This window comes from Panthera onca, chromosome Y (genome assembly GCF_046562875.1).
Source record: "Panthera onca isolate mPanOnc1 chromosome Y, mPanOnc1 haplotype 2, whole genome shotgun sequence".
In the NCBI taxonomy this organism is placed as follows: domain Eukaryota; kingdom Metazoa; phylum Chordata; class Mammalia; order Carnivora; family Felidae; genus Panthera; species Panthera onca.
In genome coordinates, this window is record NC_138358.1 from 27,544,179 (window position 1) to 27,556,596 (window position 12,418).

General features: G+C 41.6%; 1 protein-coding gene across 1 annotated transcript; it reads right to left on the reverse strand.

Moving 5' to 3' along the window:
* Positions 1–4,604: 4,604 nt before the first annotated feature.
* Positions 4,605–11,560, reverse strand: LOC145715079 (odorant-binding protein-like). The gene is made up of 7 exons (XM_081794662.1): positions 11,370–11,560; positions 10,726–10,862; positions 9,522–9,592; positions 6,982–7,083; positions 6,040–6,141; positions 5,713–5,757; positions 4,605–4,810 (listed from the first exon to the last, which is right to left on the reverse strand). The coding sequence occupies exons 2-7, from the start codon at positions 10,782–10,784 to the stop codon at positions 4,752–4,754; spliced, it is 438 nt and encodes a 145-aa protein (XP_081650788.1). The 5' UTR covers positions 10,785–10,862; positions 11,370–11,560; the 3' UTR covers positions 4,605–4,751.
* Between the last annotated feature and the right edge of the window lie 858 nt (positions 11,561–12,418).

Below are 12,418 nucleotides of genomic sequence, written 5' to 3' on the forward strand. Positions count from 1 at the left end.
CGATGGTAGATTGCATTCCACAAGTCCCTTCTCTGTAGGGCGAGGAAGCTTCTGGCTTCCCTGGCCGTCAGAAATACCCTGTTCCCTCAAGGATTCCTGACCAATGTCTCAATGTCCTTAGAATCTAAGATGATGTAGTTAATCACAAGGCTTCATTTTTGAGATCTGATCCTGTTGAAATTCTCTAACACAGTGCCTCTCAACTAAGAACATGCTCAGTGATCCCAGAGTGTTTTTGTTGGAAAGGCTGGTTCTGTTTCCACGTGTCTAGGGCTTGCCTGAAACACTGCCTCTCCAGCAGTCGCCTAGGAGATGTCACTGCTTCTGGTCTTAAAACCACCCTTTCCAGTGCCAGCGGTTTACAACACATCTTTCCCAAGCGTCTCCTGTTTTAAGATCCCTGGAGTACTAGTTTCCCATGTAGATTTCTAGGTTCTCAATCAGAAGCGTGGTTTGACCAAATTGGAGAAGGCTTTTTAAACTGTGTGTAGGGTGTCGGTTCCCAACTGGGCGCATTGTGCCTGTCTGGAGAGACAGTTGGACATGTCTGGTGACATTTTTGGCTGTCACAAAGGGAGAGGGGAGTGTTTATACCTTCCATTTAATGAATGGACAGTAAATATGCTGCTAAACATTCTACAATGCACACAGCTCCTAACAATAGAGAATCATCCAGCCAAAGAGCAATCATGCCAAGGTTCAGAAATCTTGGTTCATATGTATTAACACATTCCTCTTCCACAGAATAGAGCCTCAGTCCCTGTCATAGCCTGCAGATGCCTACACTGTTGATCTTTTTGATCCCATCTATAGCTTCTCTTCCTCTCTGTTTTTGTTCCCGCCACAAGATTTTGCATGTAGAAGGAAGTAGGAATCACACAACATGCCCCAGTGTGTGACACACAGAGATAGAGAAAGGTAGTCATGCTGTGTTCAGTAAGACACATGGGGATAGATGAAGAAGCGAGAAACACATAGGGAAGTCCCCACCTAGAGCCAGTTTAATAGAGAACAGCAATGCCTCTAGGCAATATTTACCCAGGTAGTACACTTTAGCCTATCTCCCTAGGGTGCTTCATTAGTCTGACTCTGGAAAGCATCACCCTTTTCCTATTAAAAGTCATGCTGTTTGGAAACATTCTGAAGAGGAAAACAGCCCAGGCCAAGACCAGATAAACACTAAGTGTGAGTGAGAGAAATGACATCTATACCTTATCTCAGATTTTCCTCACTAGAAACTCTCACCCCTGGGAGCACCCCTTAAGTCCATGCTTGCCATTGAGAATCCCTCAAACTCATCCCTGTGGACAGGAAAAGAGACGTAGGAGAAAAATCTTGGGGCACCTAGGTGGCTCAGTTGGAAGGGCATGTGACTCTTGACCTCGGGGTTGTGAGTTTGAGCCCCACCTTGGGTACAGAAATTACTTAAATAAACTTCTAAGAAGTCTGGCATATTCCATGACCCCCCTAATCCTTCTGGAAACTTATGGAAACTTTTAAGTATACAAATAGATATGGATGGGACTAGAATGATATCCTACAAATTTCAGAGAGGGCAGCTTCCAGAAAGGTCCCCATTGTCTCCTTCCACTGTTTACCTTTGGTTTTACATTTGTATATGGATGGTTTTCACTTGCATTCTGTTTGTTCTTTGTTTTCATTTCATTGTGCATGTCTTACTACATGATGGACACTTTACTCCTGTGATGACATTTTAATCAGTCAGGTTCTAGACATAGTCTTCTATCAAAATGTTTAATGTCAGCCAGATAGGAATTGCTTTTATCTACCCTCCCCCCTGCCTCTGTTATGGTATTAGCTCTCGCTATATTTGGAGCAAAAGCAAATGTCAGCAACACTGAATCACAAAGTAGTTCTTCTCAAGTTGTATGGACCCAGTGAGAGAACAAGAGTTCTGTTATCTGTTGAATGATTCTTTTTTTTTTTTTTTTGTCTTACAGCAACATACTGGAAAATATAGTGTAGTGCAATATACTGTGAACTTTTATCCAACTTTGCGTTATGAAGAATGTGTCTTGTGTAAGATTCCTCCTACCTATTGTTTGAGCACGTTCAGCAAATATTGATGAGTGTATGTGATGTGCCAATCACAGCCCAAACCTAAAAATTCAGCAGGAATCAGACAGACTCTGGTCACGATCCAGTGAATTATCCTCCCGTGAAAGGAAGGGCACAGAACAAAAACAAGCTAAGCAGTAATTGCCAAATATACCGCCTGTTCCTAAGTTCTAGGATGAAAAATAAAGCCCAGGTAGGCACATGCAGTGTTCTGGGGCCCTGTTTCAGAAGGAGACACTGGTTCCCTAGGGAAGGGTTTTGAGCAAAGCTCTGCCAGTAGTTGGAAGAGTAAGTTGCATGTTTATCTGTGGGAAGAACATGCTGGGCCCTGACAATAGAAAATGCAAAAGTGTTTTGAGAGGTTAATTTGATTGTGTATATCAAAATTCTAAATGTGCACTCACTTCGGTAAGGCATTTCCGCTTATAGAAAATTGTAAATTATCGATACATGTAAGAATTCACTGTTCACTGGTTTGTTGTTTGAAATGTTGAAACATTTAAACGTGGATTCAAAAGTCTGGTGGCTATGACACATTCAAAATGGAAAATATAAGAAATTAGAAGTAATAAACTACATCTCTGGGAATCAACATTTGGATAATCTCTAAGACTGTTACTAACTGAAAAGAAACCAGAAGTATGACACTCTATATTTTCTCTTGGTATGTATGCATAAAACAAAGACTGCACTCCAATATATTAATATGTTTGTGTGTTAATGAAAATTCATGCAGATGTGTAACGTAGAATTTATACCCATCTCTTGAGAGTATCCATTGCTGGCCAGGGGGCATTACGTTACAAGTAGGGATGGGAAATACTTTAATATGAACTCGTATGTCCGTGTATCTATAGACATTTAGGTTATGCTGACCTCATAAAAGTAATAGGGCCTACAGATTCATTATCTCTTTCTGAACACTTTGCCTAAGTGATCTCTGTTCTTTGCATGTTTGAAAGGGTTTAGTGCTGAAAACTTCTGGACCAGCAGCTTTTTAATGGAAAATTTGATGATGGCAGATTCAGTTTCTTGAGTAGCTAAAGGACTATAGAAATTTTCTTTTTCATCTTGTGTCAACTTTGGTAACATATCCTTCAAGAAATGTATCCATTCATCAAAAGTGTTACATTGTTTGGCATAACTTTATTGATAGTTTTTTATTACTGTTCATTTCTTTGGGTTTGTGGCGACCATTCCCCATTACTTATTACCGTTGCTCCCACACACACATTTATGAAAGAGAGAAAGAAACCTGGCACCAAAAAAATGCAGATTCTGTCTTTTACTCTTGCAAGTTTTCTGTAATTTTTATAACACAGTAAGTATGAGTGTGTATAATATGTACATGCACACACACAGTCATACGTGTGTGTGTGTGTATGTGTGAGTGTGTCCTATTTCACAATTTTTTAGACTCCTTTATGCCAGGGTTCACCTTTCAACATGCCTTAAGAGATTCAGGCTCAATTCACCGACTTCAGTGTCCAGCATTTCCAGACATACTCCGATGACTGGAGTCAGAACACCAGATGCATACACTCTTTTATTCAAGAAGGATAATTCAGACATCGCCCTTGACATGTTTGTTGCTTCCAACCAAAGCCATAATAATGTTCATTACTGATGCCTTTGACATTTGCAAACTGTAGCCCAGTTAGAGGCTATGTTTGTCTCAGTATTTATTCTATTAAATCCTGGTTGAAGCTCATTTTATTTTCCTGAGGTGTGGACGGGATCTCTGAACTTTGGCCCGGCCATTGGAGTAAGTGGGGCATCCTGAGTGCTGATCTCTTAGATGGTGAACACCTGTGTATCATGGCTAGCGGATCCATGTGCTCTGCCTGTTACGATGGGAATGGCCATTCCCTAGAAGTTCCCGTGTCTACTGCTGTTTGAAACTTAATGGGATGGCACGCTCTAGATCTTGCGTACTGTGTTCACAGCTTCCCAACTGAGCTCACCATCTGATGGTTTGTCCAAGCGCTACACTGACACCATGACCCTCTGGGTTGACCATGTCTCAGCTGCTGCCCCATCTTGGATGACCGTGATGCCCCATCTGTAATGACTGTGATCCTACTGTAAGGAAATAGCAGCCCTTCTCCTCAGTTTCATGGGTAATGGTGCTGTGATGGTAGGCACTTCCCCTCAATTATGACTCGAGGCATTGTAGACTGTCTGTGTATAAATCTCAGTGAGGTGTGCACACTTCTGTCCTTGTGGTAGATAAGATGCTTCCTTGGGACGTTTTTCTTGACCATTATAGTAAAAATACCCATCGTCCCTTCCGCTGATGGTTTAGACCTTTTTCTCCCTCTCATTTAGACACCTCTGTGGCTTTTCTCTTTAAGCCTAATCTGAATTAAGCCTAATCTGTTTAAGCCATCTCTGATGGGATGTTGATCCTATGCCAGCCATGCTTTCCTGGGTAGTTGTATGTAAAGTGGATATTTAGGTGTTTTTAAAATTAAACACACAGGCTTAGGATACATGCATATGTGCACAGACACACAGGTACAGGATACATGTGTAATCAATTTATTTCATCATTCAGAAATCCTGTGACACCAAACAGGACCTGAATGGTGATGGACAGAGACGAGATGGGAAAGGCGAACATGTTTATGAATCGAGAAAATGATGTGAGGCAGAAAGAAGGAACATACGCTTCATGCTGTTGATCCTGATTCCATGGGGAAGACCGTGTTCCTGGTTCTGAGGGATGCAGCTACAGGTGCATAAAACAGGGGAGGAGGTTGAGTTGAGTGGACTGTATGAGCCTCAGGAAGTACAACATCAAGGGTTCGGAGGACGTTTAGTTGACCCAGTGCACCAATCCCACAGGGAACATCATACTCTCCATCCCCACGATATGGGGGGGACCCACTGGAATTTTTTCAGGGATGTGTGTGTGATGGGACTTTTCATAATCAGGACCCCTTCCAACACTTTCATGATTTCAGAATGAATGTTCATGGGGATGGCACATCAAACATGATTTTACAGGGTCTTTGATGGACTTACACTCTGGTCTTCTGATTGCAAAAGCTCTCTGGCCTCAGGACATTATATTCAGCATGAAAGCTAATATTTCTGTTTGACCTTTCTTTCGCCCCTTTCTTCCCAACAACAGTGACAAATGGCATGTGTTAGCCTAGAGCACAATCGTAATTTGAGGCTCGTATTACTTTAAAGGTTTAACAATCACACTTTAAGGAAATCACGTTCTGCCAGAAAATGCACATTGAACGCTTGTGTCATTGGCGTGGTAGGAGGGCCCCTGAGGTGGCTGTTGCAATTACGCAAAATTAAACACGGGAGGAGCGGGAAGAGTGGACATGGAGTGGTGACGCATTCGGACAGCCCTCAAGTCAGAACTGACTGGAAAACTCATTTTTCCTGTCATCCCCACCAGCATCTGGCTTTCCTGCTTCTCTCTGAATGGCTGTCACTGGCATGATTCTTGTGAAATAATGCTTTATCCCCCAAACTGCTTTTTAGCATTAATCACCTCAACTGGTTTGCAATCTTGGGGTAAAAAAAGTAACCTCATGTAACATAAAAAAGTTCTCTAGTGACATAATTACTGAGTTGACATAGTGGCACTGATAACACGTCATTCTTACTTACAGTGTTCAGGACGGGTGGTACTGCTCTCATTTTTAGGACACTTCTCTGGGGAAAGACAAATATAAAAGGTGAATAAAGGAGCAACCCATCATGGCCATTTCCCAATATTTGTATGGATTTCTTCTTTTAAATAATGGGTTTTATGAAAGATAATTCATGGAAGAGAAAATGTAAAATGAATCAGTTTTTTTTTTCCAGATAGCATTTTTACAGATCAGGTGAGAGATATGTTCAGGAAAAAAAAAAAAAAAAAAAAAAAAAAAAAAAAAAAAATATATATATATATATATATATATATATATATATATATATATATAGTCACATTACCAGTTTTGCTCATATCTATAAGATTTTCTTCAGGAATATTGTTTTCTCTCATCAACTCCCTGAACCTTGCAAAGTCGTTGTCATCAGGATGAAGTCTTCTGCCTGAAAATCACCGTGCATAAAGCAGAAATTGCCCATTAGAACCTGTAAGAATTTTTGCATGCAGAACGAGGAGAATGAATGGGGAAATCAAGTCTTTAACTCAGTCTCCAACAGTTGCCACTGACTTTGTCCCAGTGTCAGCTGCCTGACCTAAGTGGGTAGGAGCCGTTCACTGCTTTCCCCCTGTGTATCCCATGCAGTGCCCAACATCAGCAGCGGGACTCCAGGAAAACAGCAGGAAATCCATGAATTGGGGGCCTAATCCATCAAGAATATCCAGCCTACCCCATCTCTGCCTACACCTCAGACTCTGGCTCTGACATGCACCCCTGGTCTGGGCCCAAAGAAAATGCAAGCACGGTTCTCACCTTCCCAGCCATAGCCCTGTCACAGGGTGATGGGAGACAGCTTCCTTTTTTATGAAAACCACAGTTTTCAAATGCCTTTTTCCAACTTGAAACCTAGTATCTCAGAGCTGAAACACCCCTCTCAAGCCCCTGGGGGTGGAAATCGTTGATGTTCACAATAGTGCATTGAAAGGATTAAACAGGAGGAAGGTTTTTTGTTGTTTTGAAGTTTCTGCTCTGAGGCTGAAGAGTCTATTTGAAAAATTGTCATAAAATGAAGGAATTGGGGTCAACCCGAAGATAGCCGTGGCTTGAAATGAGTTGACTTGTTAGCAAATAATTTCTAATCAAACTAATTTTTTTTTGCACAAATGGGAATTATTCTTAAATGTCTTACGATCTGGTACCTCCAACCTCTACTGATTTTCACACTGAGAATGCTGACAGTGGAAATATTACAGGGCCATGACCATCGTCAGGAAGATATACGTACCAAGCAATACAAACGCTTGTGCGGTGTTTCTTCTGGTGTTCATGTTGATTGTGATAGAATGTGAATTGGCAGAAAAAATATTTAAAATATTCTGATTCGTATCTGTGAGTGAGACAAAAAATATATATGTAAAATGTATATAAACTGTAGCCTTGCCTTAGTGAATGTATTGGAGATTGGCTCTACGATGGCCTATTAGCATATTGGTAAAAACATTCTCATATTGGTCCCTCCGATGATGCAGCGAATGCTAACATTGCTTATGACACGGAGACAAGGCCCGTAAGGAACTTTTCCTTATTGCCCCATTCTTCTGAAATTAAACATTTCACCCTTTCCTGTCTTACTAAAGTGTTTTCTGAAACATGTGTTCCAGTGGAGCCAACATTTTTTTTTTTAATTTTTTTTTTAACGTTTTATTTATTTATTTTTTTGAGACAGAGAGAGACAGAGCATGAACAGGGGAGGGTCAGAGAGAGGGAGACACAGAATCTGAACCAGAGCCAACATTTTTTGAACAACACGACTTGTTGTTATATGGCATATTATCAATACAAGTTTAAAATCTCTTTCTATTTGCCTTATCCCGGCATTGGAGATGATTTCTCTTTAAGACCAAAATTCAGTTGCCCTTTAAAACCCTGCATGACTGTGTGCTGAGTGCCTATCCTACATTGGGCGATCTTCTGAGTCATTTGCGTCCGCCCCCTTAATCTAGGTGTATTACCCAACAAATTTCTGGCTGCCACGAACATGTGCATTTTTATTAATACGGTTTTACTTGTGACGATACACACGTTCAGATCCTGCCTGCAGGGGCACCTTCCACTCTGGCTCTGCCCATCCACCCTGGCACGTATACAAGAAAAAGAATAAGCATTGACCAACCTAGCGTCATCACCAAACCTTCTAATATCCGTTCTCTCTTCTGCTCTCAACGTACACAATGCCTTATTGGAACCACTCATCAGGATTTTATTTGAAACTATGCCACTTTGTGTTTCCCATTCAAATAGCCTTAGTCAGCCCCAGCCAGAGACCAAGTGGCAGCTGAAACAACTTCAGAGTTGCATGGACCTAAATCTTGCACAGGCCTGCTCTTAGGTCCATGAGTCTTGGGTTATGTTGGAACAATTTAAATAAGAGTTTATACATCTCTTCAGATTCTTAGTAACCAAATGTTTTAATGATAATGTTATAAAGAAGGGCTTCGCTTGGATTGCTCAGTCAGTTGAGCATCTAACTTCTGCTCAGGTCATGATCTCACGGCTCATGAGTTCAAGCCCTACATCAGGCTCTGTGTTGACAGCTCAGAGCCTGCAGCCTGCTTCGAATTTTGTGTCTCCCTCTCTCTGTGTCCCTCCCCTGCTCGTGCTTGGCTCTCTCTCTCTCTCTCCCTCTCTCAAAGATAAATAAACATTAAAAATTTTTTTTAAATGAAGGGCTTTGCAGGAAATCTCACTAAATAGGTTTATATAGGTAGTGCAGGTTATGGAAGCAATGAAGTTAAATCTGTCTTCTGAGCCTCCGGGGTGTTTTCAAGGCCACTGCTGGTATTCTGCTTGTCAGTGTGACACCTCACTTTCTCCAGAACAGAGCTGGGTAGGTTACAATTCCTAGTTCCCAAAGAGCTGTTAGAGTAAGTGCAGCTCATTCTCCCTTCTTAAATTGTCCAAATCTAAGTTAGAAGGGGTTACCAAAAGGAAGAACATTAAAGAAAAGATGATAGAGGACGTTGATGGCTCAGGCAAAGGAAAAAATAATGTAAAGCTAAAAAGAGTGAAAACATAACTTAAAAGATCTACTGGGAACATAAGTTACTGAGGAATATGCGTAGGGTCGAATGCCAGGCCTATAATTCACTTTGTTTGCATATATTTTACTTTTTGCCAAGTCGTTGTGCTGTTTCTTATCTTAGATGAGGGCTGTAACCACAGACTTACACATCACAATTTTAATCAGATATTTAGACATTAGGCCATTTAAAATTTGGAGTGTTGTTTAGGGTAATTAGGAAGAGTTTAGAATCTAAGTGTTAGCCGACATCCCCATTGCTTTTAACAGAAGCTGAGGTTACGAACAAATGTGCCTGGCGATTAAAATCACTCCGATTTCCTTGGATTGTAGGTTAATCTCCCAAGAATGGAATGCAGTAAGATGTTTTAAGATGATGTTTAAAAAAGTATTCTCTTAAAGCAAAATGAGATTGATATGTAAACTGAGGATAGACCTATTATATTTAGTTCCTAAGGCCATTTAAATTATCTTGAAACATTCTCATATACTCAAGAACTTTATGAAATAAACATCCTGAGCACTTATCAATGATTTAATAATACTCAAAATTGGAAGGGGCCACCGATGTCCTATGATTTAACTGTGCACGACAAGATAAAGTGCTTGGATAGATAATTTAGGGGAGTGTGCCTGGTCACATTTCCAATGATTAGTTGAACTAGAATTCAGGCAGACTAGAGTTCCAGAAAGAAGTGGAGACTAAGATTTTGACCTTAATATCTCAGTAAAATACTTGTACTTACAACCAATATTGATAAACTTGTCACGCCCAATGGTTCCCACGGCAGACTTTTCTGTGCACAGTCCGTTCGTCCTTAAAAACAAAATGTCTTCGAGTGAGTCGATGAAAACAAACTTTGAACCACAATTAACATTCTCTTTGTCTCAACTGCACAAGAATCTGAATGAGGCATCATTTCAGTGCCTGTAAACGACGTGCCAAACGAGACAAACGTGTCTCTTTTTATTTCTCATTCTTCAAAGTATGTGCCTGTGTTTATGTGTGTGTGAGCAGTGGAGACTGAAAGATTCTTGCATTCGACCTATAGCTTTAGAAATTAGGTCTTCAGAAACAGACTTCATTCGGTTACTTATAATCCCCTGTCACCACCCCTTGCAAGTTTTCTCATTTCTTTATACTGAGAACTTTCTGAACTATCATAAGCTATCATCAGTTCCCCCAAGCAGCTCCATCCGAACTCAGAAAGGTAGAAATTAGCGTGATACTTCCCACCTGCAGTGTAAATAGATGTTTTAATCTTACAGGCCATGGATCTGTTTGCATGATTTGGTGCTTTCAGATGCCCTATATTCCTGTGATTTCAGGGATACCTCCTGCTTCATTTTGTTATCCTAGGAGTCGTCTACTGGAAGTCAAATGTTGGCGTGGAAATCATTGTTAGTTCCAGGTGAATTCATCAGCATGTGTGATTGCTGGTGTTTTCGATTTGGCAATACACTTCAACTATGCGATCATTTGTCATTTTCTGGTGCCCTCTTTCCACCGCATCTTTCCTCTTAGTAAAGAATTTCATGCATGATATTATTACTCTATAGATCTGTATCTGGCTCTGGTTTGAACAATGGAACTAAAAAAGTGTCTTCATCGTCTGTTACTCTTGAGTTCTTAATAAAATGCCTGCAGAAAAGTGAGCATCTTATAAATAATATTTGAAGCAGCAAAGGCTTTGGTGAATTTAATAATGAGTAAACATTGCTACTTGGGAGTTCTTCAGGGTAGAGAATGATTGAGGCCAGTGTCGGGAACCCTATGGTCACAGGAGGTCCCTGAGAATCATCTCATTAAAGCAAGAAGGGTGTACTGAATTTCTTAAGAACTCAGAGTCTCACTTTTCAACATCACTGAGGTATTTCACTGCAAACATGCAACTCAGATGCCCTCTCAGGGTCATCAGATCAGGCCATTTCATTCTGTGCTATTCTTACATGACAGAAATATTGAAGACGACTGTGCCATTTGTTATGTCCACATGAACTTTGCGCATATAACTGGGGAATGGGTCGTTGCTTATCTTGTCAACGTTGGTGGCTGCGACCAAAAGCGTGTTCCATTCTCCTGAAAGCTAAAAGCAAAGTTTCCATCAGAAACGTTGGTCCAATTCTTTTGATGGCCTCCAACATCATCCAGCATGGGTTTCCCTCCTCTTTTACATCAGCAGTGAGCTACCTAACTTTAAAGAACAAAAGCAAGATTTATAAAATACTGAGAAACCCAATTCTGCAGCAGAACTAAAAATTCACATAGTCCTGAAATAGCACACTCGTTCTTATAAAATGCAAGAGCTCAAACCCAACAGCTCTTTGGCTGACGCACCTTCTGTTTTATAAGTACGGGGGAAGCAGCCAGTTAGTAGACCAGAGCAGACATGTACAAAAGAAATGTGTTAGGAGGTGATGAACAGAGGGATTCCGAGTTTCCAGGTGCATGGCTAGGCTTAGATGCACATAAATTTGGATATGCATAGAAAACCCCCCAAAAGACACACACACACACACACACACACACACACACACACACACAGAGGCACACACATGAAGACGTCCATGTCAGGTTAGCCTTTTTCTGGTACCTGTGTAAGGTTGTCTTGTAAAGGTGGGCGGCTGTCCGGTAAAGGTAGGTGGCCGTCTGGTAGAGGTAGGCGGCCGTCCGGTAAAGGTAGGCGGCCGTCCGGTAGAGGTAGGCGGCCATCCGGTAGAGGTAGGCGGCCGTCCGGTAGAGGTAGGCGGCCGTCCGGTAGAGGTAGGCGGCTGTCCGGTAGAGGTAGGTGTCTGTCCGGTAAAGGTAGGCGGCTGTCTGGTAATGGTAGGCGGCCGTCCGGTAAAGGTAGGCGGCCGTCCGGTAAAGGTAGGCGGCTGCCACAAACCAGAACGACTCCAAGAAGTAAGAGTAGAATCTTCATCTTTCTAACACCTCTTGGTTTCTCCTCTGGAGGAAGCTCAGAATCAATTACCTGCTGCTGAGAATCTTGACCTCTTTATATAGTAAACATCTGTGAATGTGGCAATGTTTATCTACTTGTCATTTTCACAAGAGACCATTGTGCAACGCTGAAAGTAAACATTCTGTTGGCAGCAATGTATCCCAAAGGTCTCTCAGACCTGCGGCATGTTAGTCGTTTCTTCCATCAACCCCTCCAAAGGACATTCAGAAGGTAGGCTTGCCTACAGGGTCATTTGGATCAAGCCTGCATATCTCATGTCACACTGAGACTCATTCACTCATTCTTGGAGCGGGGGAGTGCGGGGAACAAACCTGTCCTTCCCTTTCTCTCAGATGAGTTTCAAGGAAATCACCTTCTTTCCCCAGCAAACTGCACCCTTTTCCTTGTTGAAAGACAGAAAGATTTATGTGTGGGCATTGAGTTATGCCCACTCATAAATATAAATGCCCAAGGCACAGACCAAATGTGTGGAACCATTAGGTCTTCCTTTATTTCCCAGACTCTGAAGTGGGTGAACGAGCTGGACGGTACACTACTTTGAAGGTTTTTTGTGGACAAAGGTTTAGAGTGTCCTGAGTGACTCTGACCCTGTGAGTTGATTGTGACATCAGACAATTTTGTACTGATGGAAAGCTCTTAGGGGAGTGTTCCGCTTGGAGAAAACATGTTTTAAGTTG

Excerpts from the sequence above, each read along its gene's own strand:
- LOC145715079 (XM_081794662.1), bottom strand. The coding sequence starts at position 10,784 with ATGCGCAAAGTTCATGTGGACATAACAAATGGCACAGTCGTCTTCAAT. Across the intron at positions 9,593-10,725 it reads GTCTTCAATATTTCTGTCAT|GACGAACGGACTGTGCACAG; the intron begins GTAAGAATAGCA and ends TTTGTTTTTAAG. Across the intron at positions 5,758-6,039 it reads TATAGATATGAGCAAAACTG|AGAAGTGTCCTAAAAATGAG; the intron begins GTAATGTGACTA and ends GTCTTTCCCCAG.